At 38.4% G+C, this 19,964-nt stretch overlaps 1 protein-coding gene across 12 annotated transcripts in view; it reads left to right on the plus strand.

Moving 5' to 3' along the window:
• CNTRL (centriolin) overlaps positions 1–19,964 on the plus strand; it is a 108,570-nt gene that overhangs the window by 13,323 nt on the left and 75,283 nt on the right. For 8 of the 12 annotated variants that reach the window (XM_051842356.3, XM_051842466.3, XM_051842453.3 and 5 more), the window contains exons 4-8: positions 3,688–3,818; positions 4,794–4,935; positions 8,220–8,406; positions 14,315–14,508; positions 19,260–19,313. In XM_051842356.3, the coding sequence (XP_051698316.2) occupies positions 3,688–3,818; positions 4,794–4,935; positions 8,220–8,406; positions 14,315–14,508; positions 19,260–19,313 (708 nt within the window). The remainder of the gene's footprint in view (positions 1–3,687; positions 3,819–4,793; positions 4,936–8,219; positions 8,407–14,314; positions 14,509–19,259; positions 19,314–19,964) is intronic. The other 4 variants (XM_051842443.3, XM_070056204.2, XM_089301761.1 and 1 more) reach the window with 1 other exon arrangement.

Raw genomic sequence — 19,964 nt, forward strand, 5'->3', positions numbered from 1 at the left:
GGGATGGCTTTCCTCAGCAAACCCAAACTCTAATACCACAAAGGAAAATATTGGCAGATTTAGCTTAAAGAAAGACTTAAAATTTGTGTGTAATGAGAGGCATTTTTACAGAAGATAAAAGCACAAAACTGGCAACTAGTGTTTAAAGTGTATATAATGGGGACCGGCACTGTGGTATAGCAGGTAAAGCTGCCACCTGCAGTGCCAGCATCCCATGTGGGAACCGGTTTGGGTCCCAGATACTCCACTTCTGATTCAGCTCTCTGCTATGGCCTGGGATAGCAGTAGAAGATGGCCCAAGTCCCTGGGCACCTGCACCCATGTGGGAGACCTGGGGAAAGCTCCTGGCTTCGAATTGGCGCAGCCCCAGCCTTCGTGGCCACCTGGGGAGTGAACCAGCAGATGGAAGAACTCTCTCTCTCTCTCTCTCTCTTTCTCTGCCTCTCCTTCTCTCTCTGTGTAACTCTTTCAAATAAAATAAATAAATATTAAAAAAAAGATGCAAAAAAAGTGTATGTAACACACAGTATTAAGATCAACAATTTAGTGAGAGCTCATTGGAAAATGTGCAAAGAATATGAACAGTTCAAAAAGTGGTACACATGGGGCCAGCACCGCGGCTCACTAGGCTAATCCTCCGCCTAGCGGCGCTGGCACACCGGGTTCTAGTCCCGGTCGGGGCGCCGGATTCTGTCCCAGTTGCCCCTCTTCCAGGCCAGCTCTCTGCTGTGGCCAGGGAGTGCAGTGGAGGATGGCCCAGGTGCTTGGGCCCTGCACCCCATGGGAGACCAGGAAAAGCACCTGGCTCCTGCCATCGGATCAGCGCAGTGCGCCGGCCGCAGCGCGCTGGCCGCGGCGGCCATTGGAGGGTGAACCAGCGGCAAAAGGAAGACCTTTCTCTCTGTCTCTCTCTCTCACTGTCCACTCTGCCTGTCAAAAAAAAAAAAAAAAAAAAAAAAAAGTGGTACACATGGTCAATATTACCCTGAAAAAGTGTTCAGTTCATTAATGTTGAACAAATGTAAAAGAAAACAATAATTTGATACTGTTTTCCATCTTGTACATCTAATGGACTAGACTTGAAAGATTATTTTATTGTTCAGGAAGGTGTGGGAAATGGGTGATCTCATTTGTTTTTATTAGGCATACTGGTTGTTACAACATTTTAGGAAGATGGCATAGTAGTATTTATCAAAATTTCAAAGATGTTTATTCTGTTATCCAGCAACTGAGTTTATACTCACCAACCCATAAATTCTCCTTGATGTCTATGCACATATATGCAAAAAATTCAATATGGTAATATTGAGCATCATTAAAATGGAAAAAATTGCAAATAACTAAATGTATGTCAATAGGGGATTGTTTAAATGATGGTTAAATATACCATAAAATGAGATGAAGTTTTTTTTTTTTTTTTTTTACATGGTAAAATGAGTTAGGTTTCCGTGTTTTAACATGGAAAAATGTCCACATTAGATTTAGGGGAAAAAACTCACAAATTCAAAAACACTTTTTAAATTCTATTTTTCTATGTATGTGTGTATGGATGTAAATGAATAAAAGGGTCTGGATGAATGTATATACACCAGTCTCTTTACAATATATACCTTTGTGCCGTGAGATTTTTGAGGGTAAGGGTTAAGGAGATTTGGTAGCTTAATGAAGAGTTTTTTATGTTTCAGTTTAAATTTTTGTGAGAATACATTGAGGTCTTGTGAAAGGAAAAAGGAAATATACTGGAATTTAAAAGTTAGATAAATGAAATATCGAATTAGTAAATAGTACAATGTAATTATGATGGATATTATGTTAGTGAAAGTAAATGCACTTAGTTTTTAATCACTGAGAATTTAGAGCTTCACCTGAAGAATGCCTATGACTAAAAGAAAAGGAAAATCGGAGCTTATGCATGGGAGAGTCAATCCAGTGAAAAAGCCTGAAGGAGCTGTTGGGGCAAGAGAACATTCAAAAGTACGAAAATGGAGGCCAGCAGAAGGCAGCTTTAGGCAGGAAAGGACGATATGAAATGTCACAGAATAGTTAGCTAAGATGAAAACTTAGGTGTCATTTGAATTTGGTGATTAAACGTCCTTCCATCTGTTTTTTCATACCCACCAAATTCATTCTTTTAGGTCTCTGTATTTTATTTTTATTTATTTATTTTTTTTTTGTCAGCCTCATATTCTCTGCCTCTTGATGTTCATGGTGCCAACTTCTTATTAAGGTCTCAACTTAGCTTCCTTCCTCTTTGAGACCTTCTCTTATCACCCCATCACCATTAGTTACCTTTTCTTCTGTCACTCCCTCTCATCTTTCAGTTGACAATTTTTTTTTTTAAAGATTGATTTATTTGAAAGGTAGAGTTACAGAGGCAGAGACAGAGAAAAAGGTCTTCCATCTGCTGGTTGACTCCCCAAATGGCCACAGTGGCTGGATCTGGGATGATCTGAAGCCAGGAGTGTTGAAACTATATCCAGGTCTTCCACGTGGGTGCAGGGGCCCAAGGACTTGGGCCGTCTTCTGCTTTCCCAGGCAATAGTAGAGAGCTGGATTGGAACAGAGCAGCCAGGACTCAACCAGTGCCCATAGGGAATGCTGGCACTGCAGGTGGCAGCTTTATCTGCTACACCACAGTGCCGGCCCCAGTTGACAAATTGTTATTTAGCACCCTCTATGTGCCAGGCAGTAGGGTGTATAGCAGTGAATGGAATAGAAAAGAGTCAGCTCTCTTGTCATCTTGGATCTGCTATAGTGTTGTTTTTATTTCTTGTTAGTATTGTTCACTACCTGGAAAATCATGCTTAATTATTTGTTTGCTGTTTGTCCTGATGAATGAGAACAAGTACCTTGTTTTCCTTATTCATCACTGTATTTCTAGTACCTAGAACAGCTCCTGACACAAAATCCATGCTTGAAAAATATTTGTAGAATGGATGAATGAATGGTAATCCTGGAGAGAACCATTTGAATATTTTGATGTGGTAGAATACATATGAGTATATGCTGAATCCAAATGACTCCAATTGGGAGTGAATAGAAGGCAGAATAAGCAAATGTAGATAACTGAGAGAACCATGGTGGCAAATAAAGGAGATAAGGTAATGGCTTAGTGCAGGGTGACATATTTTACGTAGAAGAAATTTGAGAATACTGAACATAAGCACTCTGTGGCAGGGAGAAATTGTCTAGTGCACTGGTTTATCCCCATTGCCTGTTGCTATGCCTTGTATGTGATAAGTACATAGTGAATATCTGTTGGAAAATGACTGCTTTTAAACTTAAGGGGAAGATCCAGGAGAGAGAAGTTGAATATGCAAGGAGATCAGGGAGGAGGCAATTTAGATTATGCAAGAGCATAAGAATCTAGTTTAAACTCAAAAGAAAGGAAGCTATTTAAAAAGGAGTAGTGGTGGAGAAGGAGGTATAGACAAGTTGAGGTAAAGGGAACGGTAGTTCTTGTTGGATAGTCTTGAATTTCTTACTGTATAGTCAGTGATCTACTGAGGGGCAAGGAGAGTTTGGCAGCCTGCAGGTGCTACCTTTGGTGAAGGAGAGCTGCACCAAGGGGATTGTCCGTGAGAGCAGTAAGGGTTGGTTAAAAGTAGCTGCTGACACATGTAGTTCAGTGTACCCTGTGTTGATGTATCCATTGTGTAAAGTATTTACTCGTTTGTTTCCAATTAGTACATCGAGAATTTGGAAAAATGTATTAAACTTGAAGTACTGAACCTCAGCTGTAATCTAATAGGGAAGATTGAGAAAGTGGACAAGCTATTGAAGTTACGGGAACTGAACTTGTCATATAATAAAATCAGGTGAGTAAATGATTCTTTAGGTAGCGTTGCAAAGTCTTTGTTAGAGGTAAGTTAACTACCTATGTTATCAAAAGATTCCTTTGGAACAGCAGGTGTTTTGATCTTCGTTCATTCGTAGTCTAGCCTTTCGCATATAACCGTTTTTATGTTTGGCATTATGTAAGTACAGAATAATATCTAGCAGTATCAAAGAAGGAGATAATACTTTTTAGGTACCAAATTGTATCTTAATTCCAAGATATCCATGCTTCATTCTTTATTATATAAAGAATGTTGACATGAAGCAGAATGTTTTAATTCTGCTATTTTGATCCCAAAGATATTGCAGCCCACTGAACCAATGTATTTATCCTGATGTTCTTTTCTCATAGCCATAATATATTCTCAATTATGTTTCTAATTCATAACAAATATTACAGTGACAAATAATCATGAAACTGGCTAAAACTGCATATAGACAGACAAACTTGTTATAGGCAAAATGATGTAAGAATCAAATCTGAAAGATCTTAATATCTGTATGCTTTCCCCCTAAATTATGTTTGATAAATATGATGGCCAGCAAAACAAATAGCAGACTTCCTTATAAGACAAAAAAATTTTCAAACCTGATTAGTAAATGAAACTCATAGTATAAAACTTATGTAAGAAAGAATTAACCCTGATGAAAATAATTTCAGCAAAATAAAAACAAAAATAGAGAAGCCTAGAAATATTTGTACAGTTTAGGAAATTTACAAAGTAATTAAATTTACAGTCACCTTGGGAATAGGAAAATTTTTCATCAGTTAAAATTGATGGATGATAAATGTTTTGTTGTTTTAAATACTCTGATGAAAATACTTACATTCATAAGCACAATTTCATCCTAGGAGCACCCACATATTGCTGGCATTGCAGATTTTTTGTGATGATTTATTGTGCTAGCCTCTGTCATTCTACTTACTATGTTTGATTTTATCCTTTTGTTTCTAGCAAAATTGAAGGCATAGAAAATTTGTGTAATCTGCAAAAGCTAAACCTTGCAGGAAATGAAATTGAGCATATTCCGGTATGGTTAGGGAAAAAATTAAAATCTTTACGAGTCCTTAATCTAAAAGGCAACAAGATATCATCGGTAAGTTGTTCAAAGTAGGGTTATTTTCAAATTTTTGGACTTAATGAATAAAGATGAGTTAAAATCTTAAGGTTTTTTAAAATTGGGACTTCTTTTAAAGTCCTTCATTCTTTGGCGAAACAGAAAATTCAGAAATAACCTTGAATTCTCTAGAGTAATTAAATAAAGGCAGTTCTCATTTTGCATGGATTCCATACTAATTAAGAGTTGATCTTTTAGTGTTTTCACATTTATTGTTTCATTTGAGCCTCTTAACACTCTTGTTAAGGAGCCCGTGCAAGGTTTATTTGTTATAATACTATGGGTTAGGTAGTATAGTCTTATTCCCATTTTATATATAAGGTCTTAGAAAGATTAAGTCCCTAACACAAAATCATAGCATTTGCCAGAATCCAGATCACCAAATAGCAAAAACCAAGTTTTCTTTTCCTTTACAGCATTATCTTACAATCAGGGTTTCAAACTTGTGAATTAATCTTGATTATGATATAGATATTATAGAAAGTTGATCACTAGCTTTTCATACTAAAGCGACTTTGATATCATAGTCAACATAATTGGATAATGATGTATATTTTTTTCTTGAGTATGGTTTGTAAATTTTATGATATTTACAGCTGTGTGTTCAAAAACTATTTGCTAAGTAAAAACATTCATTTGTTTAAATTTGTTTTAAAATTGGAAAAATTATGGTATAATTTAAAGACCCTCAGATGTAAAAAAGAAAATGAAAATTGTGACTTGATGTATACACCCAGACTTGTCTTCTGTGATCTTGGAGAATGTCTTAATCCCTCTAAAACTCAATATTTGAATAGGAGAAAATGAATCCACAATGAATACTTTAAAAATAGTGCAGGACTCAGATAAAATGATAGATGTGAAAATGCTTTAAAAACTTTTAAATGCTAAATAACTAAAGCCATATTCCTCATATCTTCACCAGTGGAAGCCAGTAATAAGAAACATTTATGTAATACTGTGTTACTAACAAGATATATGTTTTCTTATATCACCTTCATAAAGATCTGGTAAAGTGACTATGGTGTTCAATTGTGACAACCACAGCATTTGAGTTCAAGCTCCATGCCATGTTGTACTGCCGTCACCTTGGAGCTCTTTTTATTTATTTATTTTTTGACAGGCAGAGTTAGACAGTGAGAGAGAGAGAGAGAGAGAAAGGTCTTCCTTCCGTTGGTTTACCCCCCAAATGGCTGCTACGGCCAGCGTGCTGCAGCTGGCGTGCTGCGCCGATCCGAGGCCAGGAGCCAGGTGCTTCCTCCTGGTCTCCCATGCGGGTGCAGGACCCAAGCACTTGGGCCATCCTCCACTGCCTTCCCGGGCCACAGCAGAGAGCTAGACTGGAAGAGGAGCAACCAGGACAGAACCCGGTGCCCCAATCAGGACTAGAACCTGGGGTACTGGCGCCACAGGCGGAGGATTAGCCAAGTGAACTGTGGCGCCAGCAACTGTTTTTATTTTTTAAAAGATTTATTTACTTACTTGAAAGGCAGAGTGACAGAGGAAGGAGAGAGAGATCTCAAATTTTCATCTGCTGGTTTACTTCCCAAATGGCCACAATGGCCAGGTTGGGGCAGGCTGAGGCCAGGAGCCTGGACCTCAGTCTGGGTCTCCCGAGAGGGTAGGGGTCAAGTACTTAGGCCATCTTTTGCTGCCTTCCCAAGCACATTAGCAGGGAACTGTATCAGAAGCAGAGCAGCCAGGGCTCAAACCCCTGTTTTGATTTGGGATGCTTGTATGGCTTAACCTTCTACACCACAAAGCTGGCCCCACCTTGGAGCTCTTGAATCTCATGGGATGATGGATAGAGATATCTATCAATCAAAAATTTGCCACAAATATTCCTGAAAGTAGTTGATCCTTAGATAGTACTAAGTGTCACCTAGGTAAAAGAAGAATCACTCAATAAATGTTTACTATTTCTAGTTTTAAGATTCTCATTCCATGATGAGATCATTGGCATCATTAAGAGTCATGCACATTAACTTGGGAGAAAAGATTTATTTGTACTAGCTATTGAGAATAGTGGCTTATTAATGTCTTTAAGTTCCCCATTGAATGAAGATAAGAAGCTTATTTCAAAAATGCAGGTATCTTGGGGCAGACATGTGGCGTAGTAGGTTAAGCCACCACTTGGGATGCCTGCAACCTATATCAGAATGCTGGTTTGAGTCCCATCACCTCTGCTTCGGATCCAGCTTCCTGTTAATGCATCCTGGGAGGCAGCAGATGATGGCTCAATCACATGGGAGAACCAAAGAGTTCTAGCCTCACAGCTTTGTTCTGACCCAGCCCTGGCTGTTGCAGGCACTTGGGGAATGAATCAGCAGAAGGAAAATTCATTCTCTCTCTCTGTTTCTCTCTCTCTGTCTCTATCTCTCTTGCTTTGCCTTTCAAGTAGATGAAAAAAAAAAATCTGGGTATCTCTACGTCTCCTTATGCCTCTTAACTATCAATTGTAACTCAGTTATCTGAAGATTTGCCAAATTTTTTTTAAGATTTATTTTAATTATTTGAAAGAGTTACAGAGAGAGGGAGAGACAGAAAGGTCTTCCATCCACTGGTTCACTCCCCAGATAGCTGTGTCTGCCATAGCTGCGCTGATCCAAAGCCAGGAGCTTCTTCCGGGTCTCCCACGTGGGTGCAGGGGCCCAAGGACCTGGGTTTTCCCAGGCCATAGCAGAGAGCTGGATCGGAAGAAGAGCAGCCAGGACTAGGACTGGCGCCCATATGGATGCCAGTGCTTTAGGCCAGGGCTTTAACCTACTGCACCACAGCGCCGGACCCTCAAAATCTCTTTATAGCCATTTTTTTTAAGGGGAAAGGTTTATTGTCGGATGGAGGAAACCCGACAGGTATAGCCATTTTTAAAAATGTATTCAGTCGGTGTAAGGAAAAGACAATAGATTTAAGTTGCATGCACTTAAACTTTCTTCACTTACAGGCTCTGAGCTTTGGGCAAGTCACCTAACTTCTTTGAACCTTATTTTCTTTGTGAAATTAAGATGATAATTACATCAGAGATTGTGCAGAATCACAAATGAAATGATAATGAGGCATGAGAAATACCTAATACTACCTTGATACACTCTAAATATTTGTGTACTTCCTTTCTGTTCCTCCCTTTGCACCACTACTTTTTAGTAATGGGTTTCATGAATAGATTCCTTACAATGTAATAGCAGTTTCCCCAGTGTATTACTTCCTTTTAGGTATGTTTGTGATTTTTAAAGTATACCAATTGTGCTGTTATATTGTTTCAGCTCCAGAATGTAAGCAGGTTGAAGCCACTTCAAGATTTGACTTCTCTGATCCTAGTTGAAAACCCAATCGTGGCCCTTCCTCATTACCTCCAGTTTACTATATTCCATCTCCGTTCATTGGAAAGTTTGGAAGGTCAACCAGTAACCACTCAGGATAGACATGAGGCTTTTGAAAGATTCAGTCTAGGTAAGATGATATTTTTAAAAAACTGAAATTTGGGCAAGGAAGGAATTTATTTTGGTTATTTAGAAAAATAATTATGATTTTTTTTTTAAACATTTGTTTTATTTATATGAAAGAGTTACAGAGGGAGAGACAGAGACAGAGAAGTCTTCCACTTACAGTTTCACTCCACAAATGGCTGCAATGGCCAGAGGAAGCCAGGAGCCAGGGGCTTCTTCCAGGTTTCCCACATGGATGCAGGGACCCAAGTACTTGGGCCATTTTCTGCTGCTTTCCCGGGTGCATTAGCAGGAAGCTGGATTGGAGGTGGAGTAGCTGGTACCCAAATGGGATACTGGAGCTGCAGGTGGCAGCTTAATGCTCTATTTCACAATGCCAGCCTCCTGAACTTTATAATACTATTAAAATTTGTGTGGAAAAGTGACCCCATAAATCAATTAATTCAGCAATTATTTATTGGGTATGTACCTGTTCACTAGGCACTGTACTTGGCACTGACAATACAATGGTAAACAAGACATGTGTGCTAGCCTTCATGCTTACAAATACAACACAGATAAAAAGTAAGGAAACCTAGATAAAGTTATAAAGAAAACCTTCCTGATGGTGTAAATTGATGTAAAGGAACGGCCCTCAAAGGAATTGGCACTTAAGTTGAAGACAAAGGGAAGATGAAGTTACTCATGTAAAGAGTGGTCGTCAGGGAAAGGGAGTAGCTTGTTTTTTGAGATTAGATGGACACTTGGGAGTTCAAGGAACTGAAAGATCCATATGGCTGGCGCATTGTGCAAGAACAAGTTTGGAGAGATAGGGAGGCATGAGATGGCATAGCGCCTTGAGGTTTGAATTTTATTTCAAATACAAAATCTTATTAAAAAGAAAATTTTTGATGCAGGATAGAGAATGATTTGGAGCAGGGCAAAATGAAAATAAAAGGACCTGTTAGGAAACTATAACCCAGGTTACAAATATTGGTGACCTGTTCTTAGGTGGTGGCTATGGAAATGAAAAATAGATGAATCAACTTTCAAGGTGGGATCAGCAGCACTTTCTAAAAAATTGGGTAATCCCAGGCTTCTGATTTGAGCAAGTGGCCAGATGGGATATGATTTTTTTTTTATTTATTTGACAGGCAGAGTTATAGACAGTGGGAGAGAGAGACAGAGAGAAAGGTCTTCCTTCCGTTGGTTCACTCCCCAAATGGCCGCCATGGCCGACACTGCACCGATCAGAAGCCAAGAGCCAGGTGCCTCTTCCTGGTCTCCCATGCAGGTGCAGGGGCCCAAGTACTTAGGCCATCCTCCACTGCCCTTCTGGGCCACAGCAGAGAGCTGGACTGGAAAAGGAGCAACCGGGACTAGAACCCGGCACCCGTATGGGATGCCAGCACCGCAGGCAGAGTATTAACCAAGTGAGCCATGGCACCAGCCCATGGGATATCATTTATTAAAAAAAAAAAAATGGCCAGAGCTGCGGCTCACTAGGCTAATCCTCTGCCTTGCGGCACCGGCACACCGGGTTCTAGTCCCGGTCGGGGTGCCAGATTCTGTCCTGGTTGCCCCTCTTCCAGGTCAGCTATCTGCTGTGGCCACGGAGTGCAGTGGAGGATGGCCCAAGTGCTTGGGCCCTGCACCTCATGGGAGACCAGGATAAGTACCTGGCTCCTGAGCGCGGTGCACCGGCCGTGGTGGCCATTGGAGGGTGAACCAACGGCAAAGGAAGACCTTTCTCTCTGTCTCTCTCTCTCACTGTCCACTCTGCCTGTCAAAATAAATAAATAAATAAATATTTAAAAAAATGAAGAATTCAGAATTTTTTTGTTTAGGATACATGGAGCTTGAAAAGTACAAAACAACCAGGTAGAGATTCAAGATGTGATTCTTGATTTCAAAGATATATAAACTACAGAAATAACTTTAGGAGTCATCAACAAAAAATGCTAACTTCATGGGAATCAGCTCATTCAGGCAGAGGTTGAGAAGAGGAAGAAAGGCAGCCAGCTAAAGAAGTCGAGAAAGAGGGGCCAGCAAGGCAGGAGAAAATTAGGAAACAGTACTTGCAAAAGCTCAAAGAAGACTGTTTCAAGAGAGGAAGTGGTCGCCGATGTTGGGTGTTGCTGAGACATGAAGTGAGACGAGCCAGAGAAGTGCTTTAGACCAACATGTGAGGGTGATGTTGACAGGAGCAGTCAGGGAGTGGTGGCAACAAGTGCCAGATTATAATGCATTAAAGAGTAAATGGAAGGGAGATATTTGTCTGAAGATTGGAAATTTCCTCTTAGAATTTCTCTCCCCTAATTCTTAATAAATGTTTTTAAGTTTAAAAATTAAAAAACATACCAATAGCTTCCAAACCAGGAAGTGGGCAGAAACTATGAATGCAGTAAACCTCAAAGCCAGTAATGAAAGAATTAGACAAGCAGAATATTCAAGAGTGCAGTGGAGAGACAAGCGATGGCTCATTTCTCTTGGTCCCTGAGAAGACATGGAGATGAGAATAGAGAGAGAAGATGCTCCTTCATAGGAAGGATGCTTTCTCTTTGGAAAGGCGAGAAGATATGTGCAGATGTAGGTAGTTTTGTTGCTTTGATAGTGGGAAAATAAGGGAGTTCTCACCTATAGGGTCTGTTTTCTCATGAAAATGTAAGGTCATCCTCTAAGAAAGACTGGAAGAAGGAATATGGAATGTTCGAGGAGAAAGAGGAAGATACAAAATGGGCATTTTAGAGTGCTGGGAAATAAGCCTGTGTGTTAACCATTTGAAGTTGATGTTGGTCCTTTTTTTACCTACACAGAAAATAGTTTAAAATAGTTTCATAGGTTTCAATCCAATACTTGAGAAACAGGGTAAATTTTTATTAGTTTAGGATCCCCCTAACTCACTTGTTATGAAATTTGTGTTTTGGAAACATTAAAAATATAAATAATGCAAAGGAAAGTCAGCATATAAATATGTGTTGGGGGAAATGTTTAAACTACATTTAGTTATTTGTGACTTCGAATACTAATTAAGACCCTTTAATGTGCTGGACTCTTAGGGGTAAATCTTGAGCCAGAAAGATACAGTTTATGCTTTCTTAAAGCTTTAGTGGGAAAGGCATGTAGCTAAACTATTTAGTCATATTTTTTAGCATCCTGTGTGACAAGGGCCATAGCAGAAGTTCAAGGTGGCGTGGGAGTATCCAAGGGATAGAGTAGTGCCAGTGTAGTTTTTTTTTTTATCAAAAGTTTGTTGAAAATTAAGACCTGGGGGATGCAAAATAACCCACTAGGAGATAGAGGAAGACAATTCCAAGCAAAGGGTGGGAATCAAAGCCTGCAAATGAGAAGAGGCATCACAGATCTGAGGAAATGGAATTATATTTCAGGAAAGCTGTAGGGAGTGTGCTGGAGAATGGGACTGAAGGAGGAAGAATCAAAATCATCAAAATGTCCATTCTTCTGAAAGCAATCTACAGGTTCAATGTAATACCAATCAAAATACCAAAGGCATTCTTCTCAGATCCAGAAAAAAAATGATGCTGAAACTCATATGGAACCACAAGAGACCTCGAATAACTAAAACAAGCTTATACAACAAAAACAAAGCTGGAGGCATCATAATACCAGATTTCAAGACATATTACAAGGCAGTTATATTCAAACAGCATGGTACTGTACAAAAACAGGTGGACAGACCAGTGCAACAGAATAGAAACACCAGAAATCAATCCAAGCATCTGCAACCAAAGCTTATTTGACCAAGGAGCTGAACTCAATCCCTGGACCAACGACAGTCTCTTCAACAAATGGTGCTGGGAAAACTGGATTTCCACATGCAGGAGTATGAAATAGGACCCCTTCCTTACACCTTACACAAAAATCCATTCAACATGAATTAAAGACCTAAATCTATGAATTGATACCATCAAATTACTAGGGAACATTGGGGAAACCCTGAAAGACATTGGCACAGGCAAAGAGTTCTTGAAAAGACCCCCAGAGGCACAGGCAATCAAAGCCAAAATCAACAAATGGGATTACATCAAATTGAGAAGCTTTTATACTGCAAAACACTTAGGAAAGTGAAGAGGCAGCCGACATAATGGAAGAAATTATTTGCAAGCAATGTAACTATGAAGGATTAATAACTAGAATATATAAAGAGATCAAGAAACTCAACAGCAACAAAACCAACAACCCACTTAAGAGATGGGCCAAGGATTTAAACAGACATTTTTCAAAAGAGGAAATCCAGATGGCCAACAGACATATCAAAAAATGCTCAAGATCACTAACCATCAGGGAAATGCAAATCAAAACCACAATGAGGTTTCACCTCACCCCAGTTAAAATGGCTTTCGTACAGAAATCAACAAACGACAAATGCTGTGAGGATGTGGAGAAAAGGGTACCTTAATCTACTGTAGATGAGAATGTAAACTAGCAAAGCAACTATGGAAATCAGTTTGGAGATACCTCAGAAATCTGAATATAGACCTCCCATATGACCCAGCCATCCCATTCCTGGGAATTTACCCAAGGGAAATGAAATCAACAAAGAAAAGTTATCTGCACCCCCATGTTTATTGAAGCTCAGTTCATAATAGCTAAGACATGGAATCAACCTAAATGCCCATCAGTGGAAGACTGGATAAAGAAACTATGAGGTATTTACTCTATGAAATACTACACAGCAGTAAAAAAAAAAAAAAAAAAGAAAAAAAAAGAAAACCAGTCATTTGCAACAAAATCGATGAATCTGGAAAATATCATACTGAGTGAAATAAGCCAGTCCCAAAAGGACAAATATCATATGTTCTCCCTGATCTGTGATGACTAATAGAGCACCTAAAAGAAAATCTGTAGAAGTGAAATTGGCACGTGGAGAACAGCCCTTGTCTTGACTGTCAAGGAACAGTTTTTTTTCTTTCTTTTCTTTTCTTAGTGGAGAATGGGACTGGGACTTGAGAGAGGTAGGAGGAGGTGGGGTGGGAGGGTGGATATGATGAGAAGAATCACTATATTCCTAAAGTTGTACTTAAGAAAGTTGTACTCATTAAATAAACCGTTTCTTTGGGGTGGGGGAAGTAATAGGCAAAGGATTTTAAGATAATGTAGTATTTTATAAATATCTTTGTAGCATTCTTTTAAATATAATTATTTTTTAATTTTTAGTTTTTGACAGGCAGAGTTAGAGAGACAGACAGACAGAGAGAAAGGTCTTCCTTCCGTTGGTTCACCCCACAAATGGCCGCTGCGGCCGGCGCGCTGTGCCATCCGAAGCCAGGAGCCAGGTGCTTCCTCCTCGTCTCCCATGTGGGTGCAGGCGCCCAAGCACTTGGGCCATCCTCCACTGCCTTCCCGGGCCACAGCAGAGAGCTGGACTGGAAGAGGAGCAACCGAGACAGAATCTGGCGCCCCAACCAGTTCTAGAACCCAGGGTTACCGACGCCGAAGGCAGAGGATTAGCCTAGTGAGCCGCGGCACCGGCCAAATATAATTATTAATATCAAATAAAATGTTACATGTTTTAGAGTGCTGTGTGGTATCACAAGAGGATGTTGTAACACATATTGCCAGCCGAGGAAAAACATTGGAATTCCAAATTAGAAGTGCAGTTTTTACTGAATGCTTATTACTTTCACAGCATCATAAAATTGAAAAACCATAGTAAAATCATCATAGATTGGATATTGTCTGTATTTTCTTTCAAAAGTGTGATCCAAATGATAATCTTTTCTTGCTTCTTACATAAATAAATTTCAAGGTCAACATTGTATTTTTTCCCCAAAAGTATGGTAGATAATTTTAAAAGTAGAATTGTGTTTATACTATTCTTAAACTTCTTCTGCTGTTTTATATGAGAAATATTCTTACCTTTTTTTTCAAGTAGGAAATATAGTGATAAACTATGAAATTTTTATTGGCAGAAGAGATAGAAAGACTGGAAAAAGACCTAGAAAAGAAGATGATGGAAACTGAAGAACTTAAAAGCAAGCACACAAAGTTCCTTGAGGAAATTAAAAATCAAGATAAACTGAATAAAACATTAAAAGAGGAGGCCATGTTACATAAGCAGAGCTTTGAGGAGTTAGAGAGTGACCTAAACACAAAAAATGAATTGGTAAGTCTATATTTTATATTACTTTGCCAGTACTATATTAAGATAGAGAGCTTAGATCTAAAATTCAACTTTTTGACCATAGAGTGGGGAAGATGTGATTTAATAGAAATACGTGTAAAAGACTTTACATGTTGTAGTTGACTGTGCGCTGGATGATATGGCTTCACAAAAGACTCACGCTATTTTGGGCTGTGTTATTTGAAGTACAGCATCCAGAACAAAGGGAGAAGATGACGCCCCACTCTTGAGTAGTTGATTATCCTTCCCCCAGATGTTTGTGTTTTTTTAAATAACATTTTAGGTAAAACTGTATATTGCCAAAACTTTTAGAAGGCAAAATTATCCAGATTTTAAATGGATATACCATCTGTAAGAGATTCTATTTCCAGTGATAGATTCTGTAGAAATTGTAGCAAGAATGTGTAAAGATTTATATATATATGTTTGCTTATACACACAAACATATGTAAACACAAGGATATTCACTATAACATTGTTCACATCAGCAAAGACTTCAGATAATATCCCTCAGTAGACATACATGTGATAGAACAGGGTGTTGCTGCTAATAAAACAAAGTAGAGCTGTATGTCCACATAAGAAGGTTGCCTAACATGTATTTTACTATGTGAAAAAAAAGCAAGTTGCAAAACAGTATTCAAATATGTTGCTAAATCTAAAAATATATAATAGTTAGGTAAAAATAGCAGAATATGTACCAAACTCTGTTACTAATGAGGAGTGGAATTATAGAATACCTTAAAATTGTCCTTTATATCTATTGTATTTAATTTTTTATAATTTGGATCTGTGGTTGAAATAGGAAAAATAGTGAAACAGAAAGATTGAGTCAGTGTAGATAGCACATGTTCAGAATGTTATTGTCCCAGGGGCTTCAAAGGTCTTGAGGTCATGTTATGTGAAGAAGAGCCAAGGGAAGAAGGGTGTCCAGACTGGAGGAGAGGAGACCCAATAAACTGTGACAGTTGTGGTGACAGTCATAGGATTATTCACAGGACAGGTACTACTGTTAGGTACTAAGGCCCCAGAAGATAAAATTGAGACTCGATAATTGGAATTAGAGATAAAGAGGTTTTGTTTAGTAATATAGAAGAAATTTCTGATAGCTGTCCTGAGATAAGTTTGACAACTCTGAAATGTGTTTGCTGTCATTGAAATAGGCAGAGGTTGGGCATATGCTCAGGGTTTGGGGTAAGGATCAACAACAGACAACAGAAAGAGGGACTAAATGACTTAAAAGGCCTTTTCAACCCAGAAAATCTTATGTTGTAAACTTAGGCTATTTTCTTGACTATTGATTACCACTCTCCCCCTGCCCTTTTTCTGGTCAAGCCCTTATTCTGATACATGCATAATTTAGAGATGTATTATATAACTAACAGAATCTTAGGTATAGTTATCCTGTTTTTCCTATTTTCCATCTCTCTTAAGAATTCTGCTTATTGTCATTCAATTTTTTTTAAACAAGACGAAAAGTGTTCTCCCCTTTATCCAGAGAAGAAAGTTGTTAACTTTGAAATATGAATTCTTAAGTACTTCCTCTCTGTACTCCTTTTTGCCTAAGAAGAAAAATGGATATAAATATATATACCAGGGAGACATGCTGGAAACACAAGACAGCTTCCCCAGCTCAGTTATTTAAATATTCAGAGCATTGTGGGCTCCTTCATATTCTCTTATTTGAAAATGGTTTTCAAATATCTCAGCTATATCCCAAAGGCATTATATTAATGATGTTAAAAGATGATTTTCAGTGGTTTTAGATTACATATACTTCTGTTGCTCTCCATTTGTAATAAAGTAGAGTGGATTGATGAGGAATGAAACCAGTGGATAATTATATGGCAGTCAATTTTACTTAAAACTGTGAACTCTTCATGCCATCATATAATATTTGTGTTTAAAATACAAAAATAAGATTCAGTCCTTACCATGATGCATGTGATCTTTGTGAACCTCTAACAAATTTTCCTGAGTTATAGGTATTTTGGGGAATGTACAGTCCATCTTTAATTACTAAGATAAAAGGAACTTTATAATTTCCATATGCTGACACCATGATGCATATTAGTCAACTTATTAAAAACCTTGGCAAAAATGTCACATCTTTAGGCTGGACTGTCTTCTAACTGTGGATTGTATTTACCTAGTTTTCTTTTTTGCTGATTTATAATGTAGATTTATATGTTTGTGCTGTGAATAAATGTGTAAATTACCAATACTGTACTCATTCTTTTCTGGAACTATTTTTTCTGGAACTATTTTTGTTGGAACTCAAAATGTGCTCTTCTCAGTGTCATTTTTACCCTTAGCCATTTGAAACATGTTTATATTGGCCATTGCCGCGGCTCAATAGGCTAATCCTCTGCCTTGCAGCGCCGGCACACCAGGTTCTAGTCCTGGTCGGGGTGCCGGATTCTGTCCCGGTTGCCCCTCTTTCAGGCCAGCTCTCTGCTGTGGCCAGGGAGTGCAGTGGAGGATGGCCCAAGTGCTTGGGCCCTGTACCCCATGGGAGACCAGGATAAGTACCTGGCTCCTGCCATCGGATCAGCTCGGTGGGCCGCAGCGGCCATTGGAAGGTGAACCAACGGCAAAAAGGAAGACCTTTCTCTCTGTCTCTCTCTCTCTCACTGTCCACTCTGTCAAAAAAAAAAAAAAAAAAGTTTATAAACAAAATAATGTATGCTTATTGTAACAAATTCAGACAACACAAAGGTATACAGTAGAAATAAAGTCCACTTTTCTGCTACCCTATTCCTCAGATATTAATATATATTTGTTTTCCCTGCTTATAAAATATGATTGCTTAATGAATATGTAATTAAGTCTTTGAATATTTTTGTGATTTTATAAACAAGGAATTTTACTATACATTATAATCCTGCATCTTGCACAAAGTAGTATGTGTGAACTGTTTTTGAGGTCAAAACAATTTAATTTAGATCTTCATTCTTTTTTTTTTTTTTTAAGATTTATTTTATTTACTTGAAAGAGTTACACAGAGAGAGGAGAGGCAGAGAGAGAGAGAGGTCTTCCATCTGATGGTTCACTCCCCAATTGGCCGCAATGGCTGGAGCTGCGCCAATCTGAAGCCAGGAGCCAGGAGATTCTTCTGGGTCTCCATGCGGGTGCAGGGGCCCAAGGACTTGGGCCATCTTCTGCTTTCCTAGGCCATAGCAGAGAGCTGGATCAGAAGTGGAGCAGCTAGATCTCGAACCAGCTCCCATAAGGGATGCTGGCGCTTCAGGCCAAGGCGTTAACCCGCTATGCCACAGCACCAGCCCCCAAATCTTCATTCTTTTTAAAGTCTATGTTGTTGTATCGCTTCTCGGCCTTTTGGCTAAGATCAAGTGTAAAGTCTATGTTGTGTTCCACCAAATGGATCCTCCATAATTTAGTTATCCTACTTCTAATTGATGGATTTTTACATTGTCCCCCCCCCCTTTTTTTTTTCTTTTGGAAACAGAACTACAGAGAAAATCTATGTCTCTGTATGTATGTGTGTGTATAGTGAGCCCTACATATCCCCCACTGGGTTCTACATCCTCGGATTTAACCAAATGTGGATTGAACATGTTAGGAAAGAAGTTCAACATTTCCTCTTAAACATTACAATATAACAGCTGTTCACACAGCATTTACATTATATTAGGTATTATAAGTTATCTAAAGATGAGTTGAAGGACACAGAAAGATGTGCGTTATTTTCAGACACTGTACCTTTAAATAAGGGCCCTAAGCATTTGCAGATTTGGTCTGGTGGGGTCCTGGAATGAAACCTCCATAGATACTGAGGGATGACTGTATACACACACATACCATTTGCACTCATGACTAATACTTCTTTGCTGTAAATCACCACAAATTGAACTACTGTATAATTTGTATTTAAAATTTTGATCTATGTTAATATATACTTCAGAAAGCCAATAATCAGTTTATACTTCACAGCAATGAGTAAAAGTGTCCAATTTCCAACTGAATATTGTTAATTTCAACTTGTAGGATAAGAAAAAAGTCATTGTTTTAATTTTTTTTGTTATTGGAGAGTTGAGTATTACATATTTATTTGTTGATTTTTTTGTATTTCTTCTTTTAAAGTGCCAGTTTGTGTTCTTTTGCCTATTCCGTTATCCATAGGAATATTATACATTTAAAAAAAATTCTAGGCCTTACTCTAAGAGCTTATATTTGAAAACCATTTTCCATTATCTGTAGTAGCATATTTGATGAATAAGATCATCTATAAACATAGGGTGTTTTCCGGTTTTGTAAAGCTACTAATTGCTCATGCATTTAGGCTATTTAATTTGTAAAAGAAAAGTAGCGTTGAAATAAGTCTTCCTGTGGCCACTTAAGCCATAATAATGCCCCAGTCCTCCACCAACTGAATTTACTCTTTGCTCTTTTGCAAGTTATTTAATAACTGTCTTTCCATTTCCTTATTTTTAAAATGAATATGATTTACCTGTCTTGCCAGCCTCACAGAGTTGTATTTAATGAGGTAATGAATGTGAAAATGTTTTGAAATGAATCAAACTAAGTAATAGGAGGTGATAAATCTATAACTCATAGAATGACGATAAAATATGTCCATGTAAAATAATGCAAGTATTAGTAAGTATTTCTTTCTGTGGTAAGTCGTCAGTAAAGATTGGCTTGTATTACTATAAATTAACTCTCCAGAGTTCTCCAGGTGACAGTATCTGTTTGCTTCTTTTTCCTTTTAGTGCTTGTCTTGGTTTCTTGCAGGCTTTTTGCTGATTCTTTGTTCTTCCTTAAAGGTAGTTCCTTCAGGGCCGAACCACACATTGTGTTTTTCATGGTTTGCATGACATCTTGTATTAATATGTTTGTTTACATTTTAAGTTTTGAAATTGCTTGCCTCTTCAGGAAATGTGCTTGTGTGTATGCATTTTATTATTATTACACATAGGAAAGCAAATTTGAGTGTGGGGAAAAGCATTGGAATTATTTTTCCTGTTGGTAAATATGTTAATTGCAGTCACCTCTTGATTCTCTACAGTCAGTACTACAACCAGCCTACTTTCTAGTTCCTTAGACTCTTTATTTGCTCTCATTTAAGCATATGTTCAATAGACATTTATTGAGTACTTGCTATATGCTAACCCTAGGGCTATAAAAAGTCAAAAGTACCTTGAAATGCACAGACTATTTGGGGAGAGAAATTTGGGATTAGTTGACAGTATTGTTTGAGTTTTTTTCTTGAGACTTGGGGACTTCTGAGCATTCATTGAAGATACCAAAGTGGATAGTGTGCTAGGCACTCTTGAGCAGGACTGCAAAGGCAGCACGGTACAATAGGCAGAGTGTTAGATTTGAAACCAGGAGACTTAGTGCACTCTACCTCTTCCACTACCAGCTTTGCTACTTGGCAAATTATTTAACCTCTCTGTGCAACTTCTTATGTTGTA

This window comes from Oryctolagus cuniculus, chromosome 1 (assembly GCF_051225735.1).
Source record: "Oryctolagus cuniculus isolate XC-2025 breed Fujian yellow rabbit chromosome 1, ASM5122573v1, whole genome shotgun sequence".
Classification (NCBI taxonomy): Eukaryota; Metazoa; Chordata; class Mammalia; order Lagomorpha; family Leporidae; genus Oryctolagus; species Oryctolagus cuniculus.